At 41.2% G+C, this 25,348-nt stretch overlaps 2 protein-coding genes across 7 annotated transcripts in view; both read left to right on the forward strand.

The window, feature by feature from the left end:
- The window catches only part of PHF20L1 (PHD finger protein 20 like 1), a 57,817-nt gene extending 51,800 nt beyond the window's left edge, over nucleotides 1–6,017 (forward strand). For all 6 annotated transcript variants that reach the window (XM_066336277.1, XM_066336267.1, XM_066336307.1 and 3 more), the window contains one exon: nucleotides 618–6,017. In XM_066336277.1, the coding sequence (XP_066192374.1) occupies nucleotides 618–760 (143 nt within the window). In that variant the 3' untranslated portion in view covers nucleotides 761–6,017. The remainder of the gene's footprint in view (nucleotides 1–617) is intronic.
- A 6,529-nt stretch (nucleotides 6,018–12,546) lies between these two features.
- TG (thyroglobulin) overlaps nucleotides 12,547–25,348 on the forward strand; it is a 143,812-nt gene continuing 131,010 nt past the window's right edge. The window contains exons 1-6 of the mRNA XM_066316925.1: nucleotides 12,547–12,559; nucleotides 13,984–14,187; nucleotides 14,405–14,564; nucleotides 18,984–19,090; nucleotides 20,165–20,308; nucleotides 22,449–22,634. Coding sequence (XP_066173022.1) covers nucleotides 12,547–12,559; nucleotides 13,984–14,187; nucleotides 14,405–14,564; nucleotides 18,984–19,090; nucleotides 20,165–20,308; nucleotides 22,449–22,634 — 814 coding nt within the window. The remainder of the gene's footprint in view (nucleotides 12,560–13,983; nucleotides 14,188–14,404; nucleotides 14,565–18,983; nucleotides 19,091–20,164; nucleotides 20,309–22,448; nucleotides 22,635–25,348) is intronic.

A 25,348-nucleotide genomic window follows, 5' to 3' on the forward strand; every position in this document is an offset into this window, starting at 1 on the left:
TGCCAGTCCTAGAAAGTAGTAAATAAGGGAGCTCATAGTCTAATCCTAGGACTTCTTAATTAATCTTTTAACAAATAAAGTTGCCTTATCTCTATTTGCAGTTTTACTTCCAGTATCCCTGCTTTCCTAGGCAGTGTTTCTAAACTAACAGGGTTCACCTTTTCCCTTCTCTGTTTCTACAAGCAGAGAAGTTCCTTGAAAACATTTGTTGAAGATTGGAAAACCATTGGGTAACCTGGACCTTGTCCACAGGAGCCTGTTAAAGTGGCAGAAGCAAGCCTTGTGTTTAAGGGTTGCATTTTCTGTTCCAGAACTGTTAGAGTAGACCATGAACAAGTTGCTTTCATGTGTGTAGAGGGTAAATTGTGAGCTAAGGGTAAAATTTACTCCCAGGTACCTTTTTACAGCAACAATCAAATCAGAAGTTTGGATTGTTCAAGGGAAATATGGAACTAATTGGTGTTTCCCTAACAAAATTTCTTCTGTTGAATAAAAATCTCAGCCTCAGTGTATTTTCCCTTTTTATGAAAGACAAAGTAAGAAAGAGAAGTTTAATTTTTATGGAAACTGTTTGTCGAAGACTTACTCTAATCAACTTCTTGCTTTCCCTTCTGTAGTTTTAGAAAGCTGGCTTGATTTCACTGGAGAACTGGAACCACCAGATCCTCTGGCAAGATTGCCTCAGCTCAAGCGACGTATCAAACAGCTCTTAATTGACATGGGAAAAGTACAGCAAATAGCAACACTTTGCTCTGTATGACGAAAGGAAGAATAAAGAAGTAAAAATAGGTTCTTTACAGTGAATTTTCTTACTAGCCACAAGACGGACAGGAAGACAGCAAAAAGCTGAGCATTTATCTGGTTCTTTGTGATTGCATTAATAGCCTGAAGCTTTAGAAAGAAGAGAGGAAGTTAAAGTCAGGAATCTGTTTAATTGAAAATATGAATATTCAATGTCCAGGCTTCACAATTATATATAATATACTGGGAAATGTCAATTTCTCAGAATTTTAACACATTAAACAAGTAAATCCCCAGATACAAGAAAATTCAACAAACAAAAACTCTTTGAAGAGCAATGCCACTATTTTGAAACCCTTGGCAAACATTTCTAAATTAGCAGAATTCAACTGACTAAAAATGCAATCCTCTTATCTTGCTAGTGAAAGATAGATACAGAGAGAGCTGTATCTTCTCTATGAGGAAGGTTTTTTGATTATTTCTTACCAATGTTCAGGAAAACAAGCATATTAGCTTTGATTTTTGCAAAAAATTACTTGTCATGATCTCCCTTTAAAATATTTTTTAAATAGAAATCCCTAGAAAGCACCCCTAGGCTCCTTTAAAACAGAAGTGGAAAATAGTGGTCAGATGTGCCAAATAATATTAAAATCATTGGGATGAGAGTTTGATTATGACTTAGGCAAAGGTTTTTTCCCAAAGTCCTCCTTGGTGCCAGCAGTCCATCCAAAATTGTATCTAGTTTATATTTTTTTATGTTCTATAGCAGTGTTCAGGAATCAAGGTACAATTTTTGTCCTGGGTGGCTCTTTTCTCGTGTTAGCCCTGTGAAAACTTCACCATCCTCAGCAGGGATGAGGAATGACAAGAGCACCAAAACTGTCTGTGGCTGTGGAAATTCTAAACCATTAGAGGAAAAAATCAGAAGATACCTTATCCAAGTTGTTTTTATAACATTTTTTCAGCTTCAGTGAATGAAATGTCATGAAACCAAAGGCAACCTTCTTGCTCTGTTAGCTCTTGCTGGATTTTGAGCCCAGGAGTTCTCCTGTGCTGATAAGTTGCCGCTGTACCCAGTGCTACATCAGTGTCTGTGTGTATGTATATGTGTATAGCTACAAGTACATGTATACATACCATACACATTTCTATCTACACATGTCTACTTTTATTACCGTAGACTACAAGAACTGGTGGTTCATATCACCTTTTAACAAGCAGTTTCTAAAATTGAAAATAATGTGTGTACAGGTTTTGAAATTTGTAAAATATGACTGTTAAAAGGAGGCTATTTAACTGAGAATATTAAGATACTTGAACATTTTATGCCTCATGTCTATCAGTTCTAGTTATCTGTATAAAAGCATTTTAGAACCGATAGACAGTAAACTTGAATTTACCTTTTGATAAGAGTACAAGCCACTGTACATTCAAAAATTATTTAAATTTGCAAACACACTGTTCTATATGTAAGGTACTGTATGTAAAACTGTTTATTAAAACTATTCTGCATACTCTACATTTTCCACTTTTCTTCCTGATCTACATACAAATGTAAAAAATAAGTGATTGTTATTATGTACAGACCATCAAAAAATCTTGGAATGCCTTTTAAGGATGCATCCAACTGAAAAAATGTGCCAAAGATGGATTATCTGGGGAAGACCTTGCAACCGGTGCATTGAACTTTCATGATAAAACCATTATTGAGAAAGAAAGCAGCGTGGCTGGTTCATTGCTAAAGTAAACTTACCCTGACCTTTTCTCTCTGTCTGTCATACCTGAAGTGAGTTATCACTCATGGCCAAAGCAAAATGTAAACCCCTGTTACAGAGCAGTTGCTATTTCAAGTCTTCCCACATCAAGCTTGTAGGAGACATCACAGAGCTGCATGAGAACATGGAATTATGGAATGGTTGGCAACTCCATAATGCAGAAAGAACATTAGAGTTGTGGAGTTGTTGACATTTTATAGCAACTGTTAATAAATACTCTGTGTTATATAGTTGATGCCTAAATAACTGCTTCAAACATGAATAGTCGAGTGACCTACTTGCTTTTGGATATGTGAGACATTTTTATAGACTATTCACTTGCTGCATAGCCTCGAATGTGGTACTGTGTGTACTGTATAAGAGAAATGTAAATCCAGATGAATTACTTTGAAACAAAGTGGAGTGTATTTACAGAATTTATACAGCATACACTGTAGCAATATTATGCAATGTGTGTGCACCTGTGTGATGTAATATAATTGTAAATGTTACTGAAGGTGAAGATGGACTTGGAAAGTTCAGGGGAGAGGACAGAGGCTTTATTCTTACTACAGAGATGGAGGAATGATATCCTGAAAAGGAAATCCTAAGGTCAAAGCTGAAGTTGCCTTTGCAGCTTTAATGTGTCTTCTGTTTGTATGTGTAATGGCCTCTTAATTTACACGAATATGTAATTTTACCCCTCAAGATCCTGCCTTGCTCAGGATGGACTGTGCTTACAAAAACAATCTGTTCAGTACTTTTTTTATGTTTGTTGTGTAGTCATGTATTATGAAAATTCCTGCAAGCATTCATATCTTCTAAGAAATACAATCTCTGTGTCCGTATGGACCCTACTATGTATGATACATCATGTACTGCTCGAATGTTTCACAAACTTGTCTGAGTTTGCTTTCTCAAGTCGTGGTGCTGGTCTGTAACATGTGGACATTAGTTTCTGACCCCAGTTTTTCGAGTATTCAAAGGTTTGAGATGCTTTTGAGGTTTTTCTTTTAAACACAAGTCAAGTGCCATAAAAATGCTAAGTGTTTTGCACAGAATGTAACCTACAGTTGATTGCTTTGCTCGTGTGCCAGTCAACCCCAGTGTGTTCTGGCCCTTACCAGAATTTCTTCCTAGTTGGCCTTATCGAGAGAATCTTATTCCTGTAGGCATAATTTTCCATCTGTCTTCCTGCTTCCTCTCTAAATAAGCCAGGGATGTACACTCAGTCTGTTTGCGACATCATTTATCAGGGTGTGAATTGTGACTACATTGTTTGATGGAGGGGACAGACCCTCTCTGAGGAGAAAAATAATGTATGGCAATGTAAGGACTATTTGATCTGTGTGCACAGAAAGGCAAAATATTTAAATTTGCAGCCTTCTTTCACTGAATAGGAGTTCTAAATAGTTACAGGAAAAACAGAAATGCCATTTTACAGAAGCCTCTTGTGATTTCACAGAGCTAAATGGCAAACTTTTGGAGCCTTTGAATGCCCAGTTTTTTGCCTGAGCTTTAGTTAGGGTTTTGTTTGTTTTTTAATGGAGGTATCAGGGTGATTGCATTTCAAAGCCTGCTCCTACTTAAGACCATACTGAAGGCATCTACATCAGGAATTTTGTGTTTCAGTTGCAGTGATGGCAGGACAGCAGTACTGCAGTCATAAAAGAAACGTAGTGTTGGTGCTGTGGTCTGGTATTACATGATGGGGCTGCCACATTCTGGCTACAAAACGGACACACTTCAGGTCATATCACAGGGAATGGATTGGAAGATGCTTCCTGTTAACCCTTCTCTTGGGTAGTTGGTTGAATAGTGCCCATATTTTGGATATTCTGGCCTTAGATGCATAGATCTTTGTTCAGCTGTGGAGTGGTTTACAGTGGTAGAAGTCTGTCATTTTCTTTCAAATCGACAAAGAAGATGAGTTCCAGTTTTCTGTATTTGCTGGGTGGCAAAGAATTGAAATTGTTCTTCCATGGATGCAGTTATCTTGTATAGCTGACAGCCACCTGTCTCTTAATTTTGTCTCTGAGCTTCTACATGTGCTCAGCTTTTCATTCTGCAGCTTGCATCTCTCTCTTTTTGTTCTTCAGCTTTCTGCACTCTGGCTTCTGAGGTGCCTGGAGGTCACTCCTCTGTTCTCATGCCCAGTTCTTCCTGGCTGCTGTGGGAAGCAGTCATGGGCAAAGTTCTCTTTGACTCTTCTGTCCACAGCCTCCAGAGTGTCCTGGGACTTGTGTACAAGTTGGAGTGTGTGCACTGTAATCAAAATCTCCAGGTGTTTTTGATGCCTTTCTTAAGCAAGCCTCTTCTATCTTGTGTAATTGGTGATTTCCTCTACTCCCACCTGGCTTCTAACTTAACTGGACTTGAATTAATATTACAGCAAAACCCCTCTGGCACTGTTGGGCTCCAGCACTCCTTATCAGACTGAGGGTTGGGATGCAAAGGAGTCATTCAAACAGTACTGTAAAATTATAAAAGTATTTGATGTTGTAAACCACACTGTTTTTTCTTTGTATTTAAAGGGAAGCTGTAACAATTTTTCTTCACTGGAACTTTAAAAGGCACAAAACAGATCCTGAACTGAACTGGAGCTTGGTGTAAAAATCAACACATGGAGGATGGGCAGGAGCTTCACAGGCAAAAGAGCAGTCAGGCTGTCCCAGCTGCCGTACCCTATTAGTAGCTCTGTGGAGATGCTGGTGTGTAAAAGGGGTGTGTGCAATGATCCATTCATTTGCAAACAGGATTGTTTAGAACACTGGAACTATAGGTTTTTGCTCTACTGCTTAAAATTGTTTCAGTATATGCACCTTAATTTTGGAGTGCTTATTAAAGTCAGAGGCTTAATCATTTTTGAAATGCCCATTGCTATTCTCACATTTCATTAGCTCTCAGTTTTTTTCTGTTGTAGTCATTGCATATGGCTTTAGGTGAGGATTTTGCAGAGGCTGTTTGCAATGCTTCAGTAATGGTTTCTCTAATACTTTCTTATGTCCTGGGCACTGGGTGTTGGGGTCTGTCTTTAGCAATAAATATTATACACTATGTGTATATCTGTTTGTATATGGAAAAAACCACAGAGCATGTAACAATGGTGAAAATACACTGCACCGAGTGCAGATTGTGCATTTGGTAGCCATTCTGCACCAGCCTGAACAACCCAAATGAATAATTGGAAACCACATGGAGAAAATGAACTGGCATGAAAAATCATTCAGGACAGACGTTCCCTTCCTTTATTCTGTGGGCTGGATAACTAAAGCTAGTTCTATTGCTGTTTGCTTCAAACAGCTGTCTTCCTTTCCTGAAAACTGGCCAAGCCTCCTGTGTTCAGCTGTCGCCATGTGTGTCAGTGTATTGTCACTAAACACTCTGAGAGAGGCAGCACTGCACTATGATTAAATCTTCTATGAGAGAAGCAAAATACTTCCTTCTGTGATTTGTTTTTTATAATAGCAATAATGTTGACTGCATTCTAATACTCACAATAAAGGTCTGTTGAGATTGTTATGTGCCTGGGCTCCCTTTCCATGGACTTCTGTTCTGGTGAGCTAGTGAGTGTTTGCATATGTTTTAAAGCATTAGGGAATCTTCAGTTAAATGTTTAGGCTGTAGTTCTTAGGTTATGTGCAGTCATTGATACTCACTTTTATACATTGCAGGGCTTGAGGGAATCTTCAGTTGTATTTTAGCCTGTAGGCAAATGATGCAATCAGTTAATTTACAGTGCTAAATTACTTAATGTATGTAGCAAAGTAATTAAAAGATATTTCTGTTCCTGAACTGTTTTGGTGTTTTTACAATTTCAGGGTTTGAGTTTTGCAATGCACTTTATTCTTAACACTCAATGTCTTTCAAGAACGTGTTCACAGCAATGGCGTCTCTTCTTATGGGCAGACGTGCCTTTGTACAATGTCATTACAAAGTAACTTTAATGTGCTTTTAGTTATTTATTTTAATGTCATCTATGCGTTGTTCAAGACACTACTGTGGTAGAAAAGAAATAAGCCAACAACACTAAGGAAGTTCTTCTCTTGGACATCCTGTGGACAAGGGCATGAATGATAAGCAGCAGATGAATGAAATTGGACAGAATCTCAAGAAGTTTCTGCCATAGAAAAATGTTTTCATTCACAGAAAAAGTAGATACAATAATAAATGTAATGAACTCAAAAAAATTAATTCTGAAACATTTTAATCATTGTTGAAGGGACAGTCTCAAAGCAGGCTCTCAAACTTAAGATACAAGACCAGATTCAGATCTTGGAGCAACACACTGAAACACTTTTTTTAAATTAGCAGACTTTCTGAAGAAGAGGTTTCCTGAGTCAGACCAACTGTCTGGCCAGTACAAGGTCTTGTCTGCAGTAGAAATAGAAGTCAGATCTGTACAAACATACTGTGAAATATCTGTGCAAGTCGGCTTTTTCTTAAATGTGTCTTTTACTTCTGGCAAACTGAGGGGTCCTTTACCAGCATTTTTAGGTCCATTTTTAGTTTTATCAGTCACTTGACAGAGATGGACTCCTCAAGTTTAATCCATCTTTTTCATTGGTGGCTTACAGAATTCACAGCTTTGAAGTGTGGCAGGAGGTGTTTGTCCTTGAACTTCCCTTCTGACTCCACTGGCTCTACAATGTTGCCTTTAGATCAGAGAAGGTTAAATATTGCATTATTTAAAAGACCCAAAGCAGTTTTGCCCCACCAACACCAAGAGTTTGGCACCCTGTTGCTGTCCTTGTGTGACTTGTGGTGACTTTTCTCACTGCTTCAGCTTTTTTTTGAACAAATATTGAATTGATTCAAGTTGCAAATCCTGTGTGTCACTGCGGTTGCAGACCTGGCTCCTTCTTGGGGTTTCAATCCAATCTACATCCCAGGTGTTGTGAGAATAAAATACCTATTTGTCTACCTGTAATCACTGTAGTACTATTGAATAGAGGAAAATTCTCTTATTTTCAATAAATAAGTAAGAAAATAAAGAGCATTTTATTCATCCTAGAAATGGTCGATTCCTGCAGGGACAAATGCAAATTCAAATATTCTTACATGAGCTTCTTTAGGTTCTTCTGTCACCAAAGGCACTTTTGGCAGCAGATGCGAAGTTATAATTTAGATTTTGACAAGTCCTGTGCTCACTTTTCTGATCTAGCCAAGTTTAGCATTAAAATGACTGAAACTTCTTTATCGTTCTTTCAATTTGAAGAACGTGTCATGTATAAAGGGAGTACACTGAAGAGTAAATTATCTGGGGCTGTCATCTTGTCGTCTTTTAATTTTGCATCACATGAGGTCTTAATCAGAGATGATAGAGATAAGTGCTTCCCAAGGTCCTGGAAAGAAATGTGCTGAATGTAAACCTTAGTTATCTATCTGTAAGTGCAACAAATGGTGTTAACCTTTTTTACGTAGCTTTCTTAAAATGTCTGTGAGGATTGTCCAACACTGGTGCTTTATTTAACATAGAAAAACAATTTATTGTTTGAAGTGAATTAACTGATTGATGTAAGCATAATTTCACAATGTTTTTGGCTCTTAAAATTTTTGCTTCCAATTTGCTGCCTCATTTGGAAAGTTCCCTCCAGTTCTTTTTTTAAACTAAGGTTGACTTCTCGGGCTCAAATTTTATTAAGGTAAGAATAACTTTTCTGTGGGTACAGATGTGTGTGTATTTATATACAGGAGTCATTTATCCCTGGGCCTTTCGATATGTAAAATTGCAGTTGCACAAACTGTCTCTTCTGCTAAGAAAGTGTATGCAAAACTGGAACATTGAATAAATGTCTTCTTCTTCTTTGAGGTTTGTCATTTCAGTGTCTCATCCCACTGACCTTTACCTTTTCCCCATCAGTTGTAGTTTGTAGTATAGATTGAGTCGCTTTTGCCAGTAGGTACAACAAAACAAACCCCTCATTTCCAGCATTAGAGCAGTGATTTTGCAGACGTGATAGTTTTAAGGCTGTATTGGCTGCAGGGACCTTTTTCCACTTAATCCTTTTCTGCTTTTCATTGGTGAACTAATTTAAGATGTTACTCCATCTTTTCTCAGGTGCTAAATATAGAGGTCAATACCATTGTCCCTTCACTGAAGGTTATGCAAGACCTTTCTTTGTATTTGACCAGCCATAAATAGACAAGTGCCTCTTTTTCTCTGGTGAATGTGAATTCCACACATTGCTTTGTAAACAACTTCTTTTCCTTTTTAATCCATGGGCTCTTGCATCTCCTTGAACATGCATGTACCAAGATGCCCACCTTGGTTTGACGCACATCTAGAAGTGGTTTGATGCCAAATGCCAAAATTCCTTTTCTCACTTAGTTTTTTAAGAGACTTTTAAGACTTGTCTGTTCTTCCCAACTTGAGTAGTTCATAGGTTGTTTTTTGAGTGTTTCTGAAGGAAATAAGCATCATCTTGGGAATCAGCTATATCTTGAGTTTGTACTTCTTTCTGATAATAATAGCCATTTGATACTTCATGTTTTCCTGTGTGCCCTACTCCATTATCAGCCTTTTGTAGCAAAGAATAAAGAAGGAAAGTGAGTTGTGACCTTAATAAGCTGCTCTCCCCATTTGCTGTGCAAGGAACCTGAATGACACTTTTCTAATAACTTCAGAAAATTGGACTAAATCAGTATCACACACAGACCCCCAACACACTCAGGAGATATTTCATTGGCTTGGAGACATCACAGTACCTGCAAACACTGAGCCAGCTGCTCCTGGCACTGGGCTGGGCTCTCTCGTTCTCTCCCATGGGTGCCCTGCTGTGAGGGGCTCAGACACAAACCTGAGGCTCTTGGAGTGCCCTTCAATCAGAAATACATGTTATGATCAAACTTTTCTTCTTTCCTGACTTAGCCACGATGGTGCTAAATTGAGTCGGATTCTTTTGCTTTGCATGGATGTTTCCCTACAACTCCTATGCTAATCCAGAAATTCAGTTTCTTTTTGTGCCTGCTTGATCAGGGCTGTTACAGGATTTGTCATCTTTATGCCTCTACAGGTTGTTTTTTTTTTTCTTCTGTCATTATGCTGGACGTGTTCTTCATTTTTTTCCCAGCTTAATCTTTCTGTAGATTGTTGACTTTGCTCAAGTCCAGAATAGGTTGCTTGAAAGTAAATTCTAAATACAGTCCCACTAATTTTTAAAAGCCTACTCATGCTAAAGCAAGCTTATGCTGCTCTTGGAGATCCTATTTACCATATCCATCAAACACCATGGCATCTACAGCCAGCACAGAAGGATGCTTGGATCACTGCTGTCATGATCTTAGTCTGTGGGAGAGTGTCAGCAGAATTGTTTCTAGGCTGTCTAGTACCCATGAATCACAAACACAAGTGCTGCTCTCACTTTTTCTTGAAATCAAGTTAAATCCAAACATGTGCTGTTATTGTTTAAGTAATTATTTGGGACTTATTCAACCACCTTTGTACAAGTGAGGGTGAATTCTCATAATTCGTGGTGCAAGTAAATGCTGACTCACAGTTACAAGAGGTGGCCACTAAGAAGTGACATTCTGGAACCAAGAAAATAATATTTCTCATATGTTTTTTGTTGAGGGTTTTGCATGTAATTAGTACCAAAAAGCTTAACTTAAGGAGTTTCATGGTCATACTGATCTTACAGCTGGAGGATGAAGCCCAAGAAGTGAAGCTGTGCCTGTCAGATACTTGGCTGTGTAAAGGTGCATGGTGCAATTGGGAGTGAAAGCAAAAGATGGCATGTAATTGACTGATCCTCAGTTCACGTTAGTCAGTGAGGTGCATCCATCCTGTTTTTCACTTAGTGAATAAGCACATTATGAGTTATATTCACTCCTGATGTGCAGCACACAGAGATCTTACACTGGTCTGTCCCTCAGCAGGCTGAGCTCTCTGGGAATGCAAAGATGTGCAATTCCAGTAGGGAGCACAGAGCCTGGCTGCACCCTGGGGCAGGTGAGAGGCAGAGCTCTGCTCAGAGACACACCAATATTCTCAATTTGCTTGTTGGAATAACTGAGAGCCCTGCCACCCTCTGTGCCTGCTGCCACTTGGCTCAGTTGTGCTCCATGGAGCAGGGATGAGAGCTGGCTGAGGGCAGCCAGGAGGGCAGTTCCAGCTGAAGGAGCCTCTTGCAGATCATTCAGAAGCATCGTGTGCGTCACTCACCCAATTCTGTGCCCAGCCAGCAGCACAGAAGTGAACCCACCCCCATGATGGGCACTACAAAAGGGCAGCAAAGGCTCTGTGGGGTGCATGGAGCTGCCTCACAGACAGGAGATGGGGCTCTCCCATTGCAAGATGGGCTCCCTCCCATTTTGCACCCTCTTTTGCTTTATTAGCATAGCAACAGCCAATATATTTGGTGAGTACACTTGTCCTTTTCCTCTGCCTGTGTCCAAGGGAGACTGATCTTTGTGCTTCTCTCTGTGTTGTCCTGATGAAGTATATAATGACCTTGAATCTTGCATGCTGCAAACTTAGCTGGTTATTGTGTTCTGTGCAAACTAAGGCTGGGCTCCTGGTTAAATACTAAACTATAAGGATATTTAAGTGGTCAGGCTTACCTGAGTTTGTACACCTGGATTTTGGGAGGGAAAAAAAAGTATTCTCAAAGGCTAGAGAAGGAACATAGGTAAGAAATGGTGCTTCTGCAGGGTTGTGAAGTTTCTCAGTCACATCTACTTGTAGGTGCCATCATCTAATTTAGGCTTGTACCTAAAGATACTGGATATTCTGAGTGTTGTCTACAGTTCTTTGGCCTGAGTTTGACAGTCCTTCACAACCAGTGATTTGAATCACTGAATTAATTACTCATTTAATTCAGATGTCTTGGTAGACCCTCTCTAGCACTGTACACAGGGATCTCCCCACAACCCAGAGCAGCTGATGTTTGAGGTGAAAATGGGGAGCTTTGCCTATGTGACCTTGTCTATAGATGAGATCACCTGAAATTTTTCAGTCTCGTGAAAATTTTCACATGGTCTTAAGGGGGACACAGTAAAAACTCACAGAAACAGATATGATTGAGAAGCATTAGAAGCACAGGAACCATCTGCAGCTGTAGAAGTTCTGTGAGTTGCAAATTATTTCAGGCTGAAAAGCATTCAGAATACTTATGATGTATTTGCACTACAGTGTGTGATTATGCTTAGACCAAATACCGGCTTAAGCAAACATTTGGACTAAAATGCTGTACCTGTGGGTTTGTTTGCTCTATTTTTATAAACTAATCCGTGGTATTAAGAGCATGACATTCCTCAGATTTTGAGGATGAGGAAAGTGTCAGACCAACTAATCTGTTTTGTAAAAAAGAACTTATTGAATTCATCATTCTACATCTAAAACAGCAGCAAATGCAGCTTTGAATGCATTAAAAATTTGCTAGGTGGCATCAGTCACTGATCATTTGCCCCATTGAAAATTGAGAGTGATCCTAATATGAATTAGTCTGATGCTGCTGGTAGAAATTGATTATTTTTAAATCTTTCATGAGATTAAGAAGAAATACCTCTCTCCTTTTTGTGAAATAGTGAGTGACTTAGCGTCAATAAAGGATAGTTACTCAGAAAATTTTATAGTGGTGCATATGGTTATGCAAAGGGCTCTTTTGTGGCCACAACTAAGTAAAGCACAACTAAGTAAAGAACCCCAAGTACCAGAAAATTATAGCCATGCCAGTACAGAACAGAGCTGAGACTAACTAAACACAGGCCTGGGAAAGGGGTTCATGATCATCTCCACTTGTGCTCATCCTGCAGCTGGCAGAGCAGCGGGTTTGTTCAGTACCTCCCTGTGCTGTCCCACAGGGAAATGCGCACAGGGAACAATGGGAAAACAGCCAGGGATGACCCCTGAACCTGGGACTATTCCTCTGCTGCACTGGCACTAACAGGGTTTTGATAAGAACGGGTTTGTGGTGAGACCACCCTTAGGTGTTTATCTTCTTGCTGTTTTCAGAGTATCAGACTGAATCCCAACCATTGCGTCCATGTGAACTTCAGAGGGAAGAGGCTTTTTCAGCAGGAGAAGCCTATGTTCCTCAGTGCTCAGAGGATGGCCAGTTCAGGTAATTCATCCCTGCTGTTAATGTGCTGCCATATGATGTGCCCTTTCATTGCTAATGAAAGTTTTAGCCTGTTTTGAAGATCCACTTTATCAGGGGACTGGAGGATGAGGGGTGCAGGAGACTTGAAGGGACTTCACTGAGCCATGTTGCAGATCCAACCTCTCCCAAATGAATTCCTTATTATTGGAAGTAATCTCTGGGTTAAGAGGTCAGTCTAAGATTAACAGGCTAATCTTGGCAGCATTATTTGCATGTCAAATACTTGGTACAGTTTGCAGTGTGCTGCAGTTTGCTGTCTTCCTACACATGCTCATGGGTGAATGTGTGTGCCAGCTGGCACAGCTCAGCCAAGCAACTGAGAACTTATCCACCCTCGTTAGTCAGGTTTCAGTCTAAAGGTAGTGAAGGAACTAAAAAGCACACAGAACAGTGATTTAGGGAGCAGCATGTTGCTTGAAGGTGCAAGAAGCTAACTTCTAACTAACTAACGTCTGCAATAAAGCTGAGGCTGAGTACAGATTGTAATTTCTCTATTATTATCTTGTTTTTGCCACTGATGGCAGTTGTGACCATTCTAGATTTAACTTAGAAACTGTCTCAGAGCGTTTAGTGAATCTCAGAATTAGAGTTCTGTCCAACCTGCTTGCTTCCTTAACGACTTCACATATCTGCAATTTCTGAAGACTTTAGAGAATTACGAGTTAAGGATTCCCACTAATCAGAGTCACCAGAAATGCAGCTCTTGCCAGATCCATTATTTGTGATTTTAAAGTATTTGATTTGGTTTGGTTTGCTTTATGGTTTTGTTTATGTCTGGTACTGACTGAGGACTCTACACACACAAAAAATAAAATGTGGTCTTCTTCAGGACAGTCCAGTGCAGTAGGAATGGTCTTTCCTGTTGGTGTGTAGATGAGAATGGTGTTGAGGTTCCTGGCAGCAAACAGAATGGATATCCCATATCTTGTAAGTAAAACATTTCTATTTTTGCTTAGATTGAGTAAAGAACCATTAAATCTGCATTCAAACTGCTGAAATCAAGGAAAGGCGAACCCCAGTCTTCAATGGACTCTGGTTTGTGGTAATTTGCTGGGTCTGTCTAGAGGAAGTTCTGAAGTTTCTTCAGGACTTGTCATGGAAGCCTGATACACCTGGATGCCTGTATTTAAGAAGGTCCCAGTAAGACAAATTGTGAATGAAAAGTTGATTTAAGATAATGGCTTTTGAGTTGGAGAGCTTCAACCCCATCTGTGGTGGGCTTCTCTATGCCAATTTTCACAACCCCAAGTCTTTTAATATCCTCATGCCACCTGGGTGGCAGACTTAGAACTTGTAATTCTGAGACAATTCAGATGTTGCCTCAATAAATAATTCAGTGCCCAGCAAGAACCTTCCTCTAACAGTGCCCCTCTCTGGTACTTCAGGCTTGTCCTTTTGCCAGCTGCAAAAGCAGAGGATCTTGGTGAGCCGATACATCAACAGCAGCAGCATCTCCTACATCCCTCAGTGCCTGGATTCAGGGGCTTTTGACGAGGTGCAGTGTGACATGGAGCTGGGGCAGTGCTGGTGTGTAGATCCGGAAGGAATGGAGATTTATGGCACCAGACAAAGAGGAAAACCAGCACACTGTAAGTAATATTCAACAAAATGATGGGTTTTGTAGGTTTGAAAGGCTTGGTGTGAATAGGGACTGGTAAGATTATTCAGTCCATAAAAACAAGATGATGCCCCTCAGTGTCCCTGCTCAATGTAATGAATGTAACACCCTTTTAAACAACAGGGTGGCCATTCAGCTGTTTGTGGTTAGTTAATAGACAAATAAACATTACCTCTTTTCCTCATTAGGTCCAGGGAACTGTGAGATCCGAGATCGTCGCATCCTGCACGGGTTTGGGGAGAAGAGCCCACCACAGTGCTCAGCAGATGGAGAGTTTCTGCCTGTGCAGTGCAAGTTTGTCAACACAACAGACATGAGTGTTTTTGATCTTATTCATAGCTACAACAGGTAAGAGCTCAGGCTTCTGAATCAGGAAGGGAATCCTGCATACCCCTTCAAGGCACTGTCTGACTGCTTTTTTGTGATTTTTGGTATATGGAGCCCTTATTCTGTAACTGCACATTATGACATATTTTGTTAAAGAATGGACCAAGTAAAAAAACAACATTTTTCTTCTGAATTAAATCTGATGATTAAGAAAAAAAAGGATATTCCATCCCTGCAGCCTAATTGTTGTGTCCTCACACAGCACTGGACACCACATTGTGATCTGTAGTTGGGACAGTAGCCAGGGCTGCTTTTGAAACAGACAGACAACAGCAAATGAGATAAATGCAAAAAGAATAGAGGAATCTGGATGGATATATGAGATAGGAAAGACAATTCCATATGGGAGATGAAAGCAGATGGACAAGTCATAACATGCAAAAATGAAGTTCCGTGTGATAATGAGAACCTTTTACCTGCCTAAATATTAGGCAGTGCCAGGGCTGCTCACATGGGTGAAACACCAAGTGGTGAACAGCTGTGCTGGCACACAACTGGCTTTAGGAGCTTGCAGAGGGTTGGAGAATGCTTCACAACACCAGATCAAATCCTTGTGTGTGCAGGCAGGAAGCTGTTGTCCTGTGGAGAAGCTGGGGATTTATACTGTGATTGAGACATAAGGGCTGGGCAAGGGAGGCTGACGGGAGAGGAGTTTGTTTTGGTGCAGATGTTCAGACTCTCCAGAGAAACCTTTGGAGTGTCTGGTGAAGTGCCACTGACTGGGCACCTCAGTTAGCACCAGTTTCCCTGGTGGAGGGCAGTGCACTAAACATAACATCTCATTGTGACTTGGCTCTGTAGCAGCAAAGACGTTTTATTGTAAATGTCCGTTTTGCTCTTTGGAGGGGTTTCTTTTTTTTAGTTTAAGTAAAACTGAAAGACAGGTCTGAATGCACAGTGCAAGTTCATCAGAGCTTCAGGAGAGGTTATTTTGGTGAGAGCAAAATAATCCAACTCTTTTGTTTATTGGTCTGTGAAGTGTTGAAATGCAAAGAAAGCAATTACAGTGAAAAAATCAATGCTTTAAATTGAAAGTTTTTTTCTCCCACTGGGAGATTTGCCTGCAAAGACCTGTGAGATTGGATTTATTTTCTATCCATGTCATGCAATTAATCACAGCAGGATCATTTCAGTCCCAGCTGTCTACCTTCTAATTATGACATTGGCTTAACCTATTGCCATCATATCTGAGTATTTCAAGTCATTAATATATTTATTTTCACACTACTCCTGCCTGAAATGTCATTATTCCTTCCCCAAACCAGGGCAGAATGCAGAGCTGAAGGGATGAGTTCCACAGCAAAGGACTGTAGATGAAAAGAGATTTAAAGCCATATTTTATGTTCATATGGAACCACTTGAGAAACTTCCTTTGGTTCCACAGACTGATTTTTGAAATCTGGAAATATCATCTTAACTCTCTTTCCAAATTGTTTTCCTAGACCTTCATAAATATTCCAGAATAAGCCAATATGTTAAACCACCTCCCTCAAATAAACAAATGGGGAGGCTCAGAACCCTAGAGCTAAGACTTTCCTAAACAGAAAACTTCCAAAAAGAAAAATGAGTCCAAATTTCCAGCCTCACATGGAGGGCTTGGCTGCTGGGGTTTTTTTTTTGTTTTGTTTTGTTTTTGTTTTGTTTGGTTTTTTTTGCATGGCCTGTGCCCAGGTCTTGCCTGGATAGGTAGCCTTATAGAACACCCTGTGGCAGATTGATGGGAATTATCAAAAATTCAAAAGCTAAGGAAGAATTTTTTACTTTCTTGCTATAATCAGTACTGAGTTGTCTTTGCTGGAAGCCAAGAGCTAAGACTCATATTTTGAAGGCCAACAACTTCACATTTATTTATTTTTCTGTATTGTTGAGTGTGAGCATTCTTGTTGAAACCCATGGAGACACTATTAATTTATCCATAACTTAAATGTAGTCACAGTTGGTTTGGACTGGCTCTGAAAAATGAGGAATTCTATGTTATTGCTACTGATGGCTGTGGTTAAAGAGTCTGAGAAAATAAAAAATGTGGTAAGAATTGGATTTTCCACATAAGGTGAGAAAAGTTTTGCCCTCTTGTTTGTGTGGGCCTAATTTATATCTGTTTGTAATTTATTTAGCTTTACTCTCAACTTGGAACAAAAATAGCCAGAATGACAAGATGTTACTACACATTTGCTCCATATAACATAGTGTAATTGTGTGTGTGACTTTTTAATGTTTAGAATGAAAGGAAGCAGGATGCAGAGTTTTTCCATTGAATTCTGTTTCACTCAGATAGAGGTTGGGATGCTGAGGTAATGAGCTCCAAGGACATTAGCAGTGCAGAAAAATATATTCCTGACTGGGCAGTGGACAGTGCCTGATAATCCAGGGGAGCTGAAAGGTCTTAAAATACTCCAAGTTTTTGTGTCCACGTGCACATTGAAGACTGTAGGAATATGCTATTTATGTATTTATACCTTAAATTGTATTGTTTTCATGCTGGCAGAAGTCCCTCTGTGCCCTGAAGTGTGACATTTTGATCTCAGCATGCCAGTGTGAATAGTGGAGCAGGATTTGACAATCCAAAGTGGAGGGAGTCAGTGGACTTTTAATGTAAAGATGTGGAAGGGTGCCAGAGCAAAGCAGCACTACACAGGGATGTACAAATTCTGAGACAGGAGCACTGCTGGGTAACACTGGGACAACCCTGAGGTTACAGCCCCTTCCTCTGACAGAGGTGCTGCTGCTTTGTGCATTCCCTAGGCTGTGCTCTGATGTCCTGTGGAAGCAGTAAAATCTTCTGCTCTCCTGATAGGAGGTGGAGCTCCCAGGAGTCACCTCTCCTATGAAGACAGGCCGGAGAAGAGAAGACTCTTAGGAGATTTTATAGACCCTTCCAGTATCTAAAGGGGGATACAAGAGAGGTGGAGAAGGACTTTTAACAAATGCACGTACTGTTAGGACAAAGGGGAATGGCTTTGGACTGGAGGAAGGTTAAGTTTAGATTTAGATATTAGGAAGAAATTCTTTCCTGTGAGAGTGGTGAGGCACTGGCACAAGTTACCTACAGAAAATGTGGATGCCACATCCTTAGAAGTGTTGAAGGCCAAGGCTGAATGGGACCCTGAGCAACTTGGTCTAGTGTGAGCAGCCTCTGCCCATGGCAGGGAGGCTGGAAGCAGATTGTTTTTAAGATTCCTCCCAATCCAGAGTATTCTATGATTCAGGAAAAGTCTTGGAGGTGGCAAAGGCCCCTTGCTCTGCTCACTTGAGCACCAGCTCTGAGCCAGACAAGCATTTCATTGCTGTTCTCAGGCTACACATTCTAGAGCGTCCCTGAGGCTGCTGGAGTGTGGCACTGAATGCCCTGGTCACAGTTTCACAGAGTGACTGTGAACAGCCTTTCCCCAGTTAATCACTGCCTAATCCACCAATATTCTTATTGCTTAGTGTTCATCCTTGGTAAAAACCTAATTTGTGTAACTCTCTGAAGGTATTGAACATAAAATTGTACTTCTGTGTTGCCAGGTTTTTCCAAACAAGCCATGTGCAGCTGGGACACCAGACCTTTATGCTATTTCAGGATAAGGGGATGTGTCCATAAAATAATATAATTGTTTTAGAACTTGGCACTTTGAAACTAGGAAAACTTATCTTTTGCTTGGAGAAACCCTAGGATGACTATCAGTTAAGACCACATTTATTGTGTTTTTTTTCAACTTAGACCCTATTAATTTTTTTTCTTAAATAATTGCTTTGTTGGAATATGGCTGTCATCACTCCTAGAATATTACACTGGGAACCATCTCTTTGATCTCCAGAAGCCACAGTCAGTCTTGTTGCACAATAAAATCCCTTTCTTCTCCTTAATCTGTTGAGCAATGCCTTATAAATTAAAGATATTAGCAAGAGTTTTTATCAGCTTTTATACTTAATTCAGTGCAGAAATTGTACGTAGCAAGTAAGGAAGGGGAAGCAACCTGTTTTTTAGGCATTCTGCCATCTCATGCAGATTTATGGAAGGGACTAATGAATGGGTGTTGTAATAGCATTAAGCCAATGCCCATCTATTTTACACTCTTTGAAAGGCTTCCGAAGATGAGAATAGAACTGAAAGTGAGTTAGATGCTGGTACCTGCTTAGGAAGGCTCAGAGATCTGTTTGAAGGGAGATAATCTCATTTGTTTAGAAAAATGGCATTTAGGAGTGTTGCTATCCTGCTGAAACAGCAATCTGGATCATGTTGGAGCCTGTTTGCCAAAAGGAGACCAAAGCGTTTTGTACAGACCTTGTGCTCTGCAGACATTTTTCTCCTATAAAATCAGGAAGGAAACAGCTGATACTTTGTTGTGGTCGATGTGTCTCCCTGAGCTCTTTACAGTGCTCTACTTTTTCTTCCAGGCTCCCGAGGGCTTTCCAAAAATTCAGCTCTGTGAGGGAAATGTTCCCAGAGATCTCTGGGTACTGTTACTGTGTGGACAGCCTGGGGAGGGAATTAGCAGACACAGGTAAGTGCCTTCCTGCATCTCATCCTTTAATCTGAGTGGTGCTGAATTCCCAAGGGAAAGGACAAAGAACAACTATCAGTCTTCAGATTCATTTGGAAGTTCAATTTCAATCTCCCAAGGGGTAAGACAAATGTGACCAGTGTAATGCCCATGGGAAGGGCTGGAGCTCACTAATGAAATCCCGCCCTGAGCAGAGCTTCAGTCAGCAAGGAGTGGAGCTGGTGCCTGGGAGCTAATCCTGTCCTCTTTGGGATGTGGAATAGGATTTCTGAATGTCCACTTTCGGCCCACAGTAGAAAGCTGTGTCATATTTGATATGTCCTATTAGCAAATCCTGGGGAATATAAAGGGCCTGAAGAATGAACTCTTTTCTTTTTTGTTAGGTAGAATCATGGAATTGTTTGGGTTGGAAAAGACCTTTAAAGACTATCTAGTCCAACCTCTCTACAATGAGCAGGGACATCTTCTCTCAAAACCTCAGGATTTAGGCAGTTTGATGTGATGCTTTAGAAGAAAGAATATTCTTTTTTCAGCAAAGAGTAATGAGGAAATTGAGAATTTTCAGACCTTCCTTAGATACTATGGTTTTAATTTTTTTAAAGGGGAAAAATACAAAGTGCAATAGTTTGAAATTTAGATGATAGACAAGAACTTCAACATTTAATTCCCAGAAAAGAAAAAAGTTATCAAAAAATCTGTGCACTCAGAAAATACTGAATGTCTTGGGTTTTAGTATGCAACCAAAATGACTTGTAGTTGGTTTTCGTAACATCTGTTTCCAAAATTCCATCAATTTCTGTACTGCAGGCTGAACCTAACGAAACCACAGCCTGTAGCCAGTTATGGGATGTTTCTCCTGCTTGTTTTGGTAGATGTTAGGGTATAAAGGTGGTGTCTGGGCACCCAGCTCTGGATGCAGGGTATGGTGATTTAGGGTTATGCAGTATAACTTCATTTGACCTGTTTAGTGGACTGCATTTCTTTTTCCTGAGAAACTCCCAGCTTAGCTTCTCTGGTATAAGGGTGACTTCTGTCTCAAAAGCAGGCCCTGTGCTAAAAGTGTGTCTTTCCCAGGCTTGGAGCTGCTGCTTGATGAGGTTTACGACACGGTTTTCTCCGTGCCAGAGCCTGCCCGCACGTTCACGGAGAGCAGCATCCTCCGGATCCTGCAGCGGCGGTTCCTGGGGGTGCAGCTGGCCACCTCGGGCAGGTTCAGGTGTAAGTAGCACCCAGGAAATGCCCTGCAAATCAGGTCACAGTTCTGGAGCTTTTATGTGACAGCTACTGTTGGGGAGAGTTGTTCTAGGAGTTTTTTGCTCTAAAAACATATAATATCACAGTTTCAATGCAGGAATCAATTGCAGCTGGCTTTTATCCTCTGCATTGTACATTCTTTATCAGCAGATTGTAACTGATCAATGCTTTCCCACATGCCTGCAGATCACGTTGTTTGAAATCCCATGAACTCTCTGTATCTCTTGACCTGAGATTAGGGAGATGGATTTATTAAATTAAAAGCCTGAGGAAATGCTCCCTAATTTATGTTGGTACACTCAGAAACAGGAAGGATTTTACACTGACCACAACACACTCCATTCCCAGGAGGCCACACAAGAGTTTGTAGAACTTTAGCCAGCAAGGCTGAATTTTGGATCTGCCCTTGGGCCCATTCCTTCCCTGGTCAGGGCAGGCATGTGGGGAAAGAGTTTCTCCACCTACAGGCAATGAACTCTGCAGGATAGGAGGTCAGGTACCTCCTAGACCGGAGCCCAGAGCAAACTGCCTTGGCTGAGGAGAGTTTGAATCCTCTGTGATGCATCATCTTCCCATCCAAAGCCCCAAACTCCTCTGACATTGCTTTTTGCCTCTTGCTGAGCAATTGCATCACCAGAAATATTAATGATGTCAGCCTTCTGGCCATATAGTCACACTGTTTTTCTGGCTTTGGGATGAGCTGGTTGTTCTGGCAAGTCTTGAAGGCGTCTTCCCTCTGCACTGCACAGTGGTTTTGCGTTAGCTCTGGCTGTAGCTGGGGCTGCAGCAGCTGTCAGCGCAGATGAAGGTGTTCCAGCCACAAGATGGAGATGTGACCTCGTTCATTCCCCTCGTTCATCAGAGGGGAATGCTGTGGTGACTTACACAGCCTCTCACGCTGTCACCCGAAGCTATTCGAATTAGGAAAGTTGTCAGAGTCCCCTGGATGAACAGGTTGCTCTGACACGGTGCTCTCACTGCCTCACTCAGGTAGCTGGGTGTAGCTGGAAAGTTCTTGAAGGTGAGAATTGTTTAGGCTGCAGGATTGCAGCTCAATATAAACAAGCAAAATTTCTGTTCAGATGGTAAGTCCTGCATTGGAGAGATCATACCCCAGAAAATTCACTTGCTGAATTTTTGTCCTCTCTGCCTTTAAGGCCAGTTTGACGGGAATAGGGTCTTCAGATCCCTGCCGAGGGAGGTGGAGAAATAGAGTGGTCTCAGCCCAAATCTCCACAGTCAGGTACAGATCTGTTTGCAGGAGCAATGCCTCATTCTCTTCAGAAACATCGATGTTTGCCTTCAAATCAGTCTCCCAAGCTGTATATCTGTCTCTGCTGACCAACTTTGCTTTTGCACTAAGGGCTAGAGCTCCTCCAGCCTCCAGCATGGTTCCCTGGGAGAAATATTCCTGCTCTGTCTACTTGCAAGTGTGGCTGAAAAATGTGTTGAGGTTTTATCTTCTGTTTAGTTTTCAAAATTAATACCTACAGTAGAAAACCGTGGGGCAAATTCTTCATGGGGAAAAAGAGGATGGGGAATTCGCATTTTGAGCTGGTACCTGATGTGTCACTGAAGACTATCAGGAAAATAAACTCTTTTTATCCCTCTCTCTTTTTTCTTTTTTTCCTCTTTTTCCCCTCTTTATTTCTCTTTTTTCTCCTTTTTATTTTCTTTTTTTCCCTCTTTTTTCTTCACTTTTTTCTTTTTTCTCCTTTTCTCTTTTTTTCCTCTTTATTTTCTTCTTTCTCTCTCTCTCTTTTTTTCTCTTCCCCCCTCTTTTTACTTTTTTCCTCTTTTTTTCTCTTTTTTCTCCTTGTTATTTTCTTTTTTCTTTTATTCTTTTTTCTTTTCTTTTTTCTGTTTTTTCTCTTTTTCTCTCTTTTTCCCTCTTTTTTTCCCTTCTTTTTATCTCTCTTTTTTTTTCTCTTTCCCCCTTCTTTTCTCTTTCTCCTTTTTTTTTCTTTCTTTCTTTTCCTCTTTCCTTTTCTCTCTCCCTATCTTTTTTTTTTTTTTTTTTTCCCCAGATAGGCAAGCAATGGGCTCGAGCAGAGATCCGAATCTTTCCGCTCTCCCAGGTTAACGCGCCCTGTTTTCCCCGCAGGCCCGTCGCGGTGCGAGGCGGAGCGCCGGGCGGCGCGGCGCTTCCAGCAGCCCTTGGTGCCGGCGTGCGCGGCGGGCGGCGGCTACGCGGCCGTGCAGTGCCACCCGCGGGGACCGTGCTGGTGCGTGGACACGCGGGGACACGAGATCCCGGGCACGAGGAGGCGAGGACAGCCCCCGGCCTGCGGTATGTATGGGATTTGCCGGTGGAAAAACGAGCCCACCTCTCAGCGTCTTCAGAAGGAAACAGAACAGACCCGCTCCTTTCTCGGCTCTGACCGATTCTGCTGTTCAAAGCTGAAACCTCCCTACGGTTAAGAGTCACGTTCTAAGACATTATTAAATGATCATGCTGCTTTAATTTTCTGTTAAGATCTGTATTTGGCCTTTTAGCTTTGCATGCAGCAAGGCTTTTCTTTGCAGCTCCGATATCTGGCTCTTGACTTCAGGAACTGAGGTGTTAATTAGTAACAATAATAATATTATCTGGGATAACATAAAGAAGCAAGTGATGGTGATTTTGTGTTTTACCTCCTTCCTTGGGTGAAATGCTGTGGAATTTCATCTCCCGTTCTGACTGTTTTTTCCCCAACTCTGTCAGTGCATATTTTGCCATGAAAACTGACAAATCCTGTAAAAAAACACCCAACAAACAATTCAGGAAAAGTGTATGGTTTAAGGCTTTGAGAGATTCCACAGAGAATATACCATCAAATCAGTGCCCCAAATGGAAATGACAGCAGAAATGTCCAGGGGCCGGAGGGGAGGAGGAAAGTTAAAAACCTTTGCTCTGAAGCACATTACCTAAATATTCAGGATTGTGCTGGAGGGCTGGGGCACTGGGTCTTAATGTGAGGGCTGCCCTGGGGGAAAGCAACTGCACTGTCTGGGAGACACAGCACAGCTAAAAAAGGAGGAGTCTGCCCTAGGTGTCACGGCTCCAAGTGCTCCGAGTGCTCTGGGCACACACGGGCTTGCTGAGAAGTGAAAATTTCAGCGTGCCTTCAAGGCTGATCACCAAGGATATTACAAGGGAGCCTCTAAGAGGCCTCGCCATATGTTGGGACTGGTTGCTTTCCCTTTGAGTATGCTCTGCTGAGCCCTCCTGATAATTTTTTGAGGGAGGGGGGCTGAAGAAAAGGGGGCAATGACTTCAGGCTGCTTGCAGCTTTTATTGGCAGGCTCAGGAAATTTAAGCAGGGAAAAATTTCTGCAGAGGTTTCACAGATTAACTCCTGAGAAGGTGTTTCATGAGGTTATAGCTGAAGTCTTCAGACAGCTACTTGCCATGTGTGTCTCCAGTTCTCCTCTGTTTTATTTCGTGTTCAAAACCCGTGTGGATGTGATACTTAGGGACACATTTTAGTGCTGGGCCCGGCAGTGCTGTGTTAATGATTGGACTCAATAACCTTACAGGTCTTTTCCAACCTTAATGGTTGTGTGATTGTTTAATGTCTTTGGCTCTCACACTCAGCAGTGTTAGCACTGGAGGAGTCAGAGCACCAGGCAGTCCTGATAGGGCCATGCTTCTTTTCAGGCCTTTTACAGTAGATTCACGCCAGCAGTGCCTTCGGTGTTTATTCTTTCTTCCTCGGTTTTGATTTGATTCAGCAGTGGGTAGGAGGGGAGAGTGTTTATGGCCCGTAATCCTACATTTGTTTCATGTTACTGTTCTTGTGGAATTGTGGCTTACACTAACTTATTGGTCCTCTGAGGAATGTTCTTCATCCCTCTAACCAAGAGCCAACGTTGAAAACAGAAGGGGCCCATCCTACAGAAAGTTCTTTTACAAAGGAACTTCTGGGAAGGGACCCCAAGCTCCTGTCAGGAACTGCAGAGCACAAGAAGAGTGCAAAAGCAGGAGTGGGAAAGATGTCCATCACAGAACATCAGATTACTTACTTATCTTTTGAGCAGCTTTTTAGGTTTGTGGCTTTTATCTTGATTGTTGACAGGATTTGTGACTGCTTTATCATATTGCTTGGTTGTGGAATAAATGGAGTGGGGAGCCCAGGGGAGCTGGTGCTGGAGCAGACTAAAGCTGCTTATCTGTCTTGTCCCCTACAGGGACAGCTGTGGTGAGAAAGAGTGAAAAACATGGAAAATGCACATAACTTCCAAATACCCTCTTGCAGGTGGGAGATGTCCCAAACTGGAGACTGAGTCCACATCATTGTGCTCAACCTTCCCTTATGGAGTTTTCTTCCACGGATTTGCCTAATAGCCCTATAACCTTTTATCCTTCCTAGCACTCTCTGGCAATAAATTTCACTATCATAATTATGTGCTCTACATCTGGACTCTGTACTGTGAGAAATACTGAATAATAATTGTCTATTGTGAATGCTGTGGAGAATCCTGTTTTTTAAAAACCTTTTTCATATATTTTTGTCCAGGCCAAATGTTCTCTCATACTAAAAAACCTGTTCTGTCCTCAAAATATTTTTGCCTCCCTTCTCTATAACTCTGCTACTTTTCAAGGACAGGTAACTGCGTGGCATGTGAGTTAAGCTGCTGTGTGCATTCCAGAGATGCAGCCAGTGGCATAACCATCATGTATGTCTGATTCTTGGTGTCTTTATATTTACCAAGTCTCCTTTTTTTTCCTGTCTTTTGAGCCCTAAGCTTTGCCCTTCTTCACTGATGTGTTGCATCCTACCTGGGAGCTGTTGCTTCCTGTGTATCAGTGGACAGATGTGGCTGGATGCAGATATACCTGTGACACCGCTTAGCCCAGGATGTGGGCCCAGGGTCACTGTTGGTACCCTCAATATGCTGACATTTGACAATTTTTGTTGAAATTCTGTATTTTTCCCTTAGAGCTTGTTCATGAATGCCATCTGAGTCTTAGCACTCTATTATTGCTAATTTTAACAACTCATTTTCAAACCTCTTGCAATG

The sequence above is a fragment of the Sylvia atricapilla genome, chromosome 1 (assembly GCF_009819655.1).
Source record: "Sylvia atricapilla isolate bSylAtr1 chromosome 1, bSylAtr1.pri, whole genome shotgun sequence".
NCBI lineage: Eukaryota > Metazoa > Chordata > Aves > Passeriformes > Sylviidae > Sylvia > Sylvia atricapilla.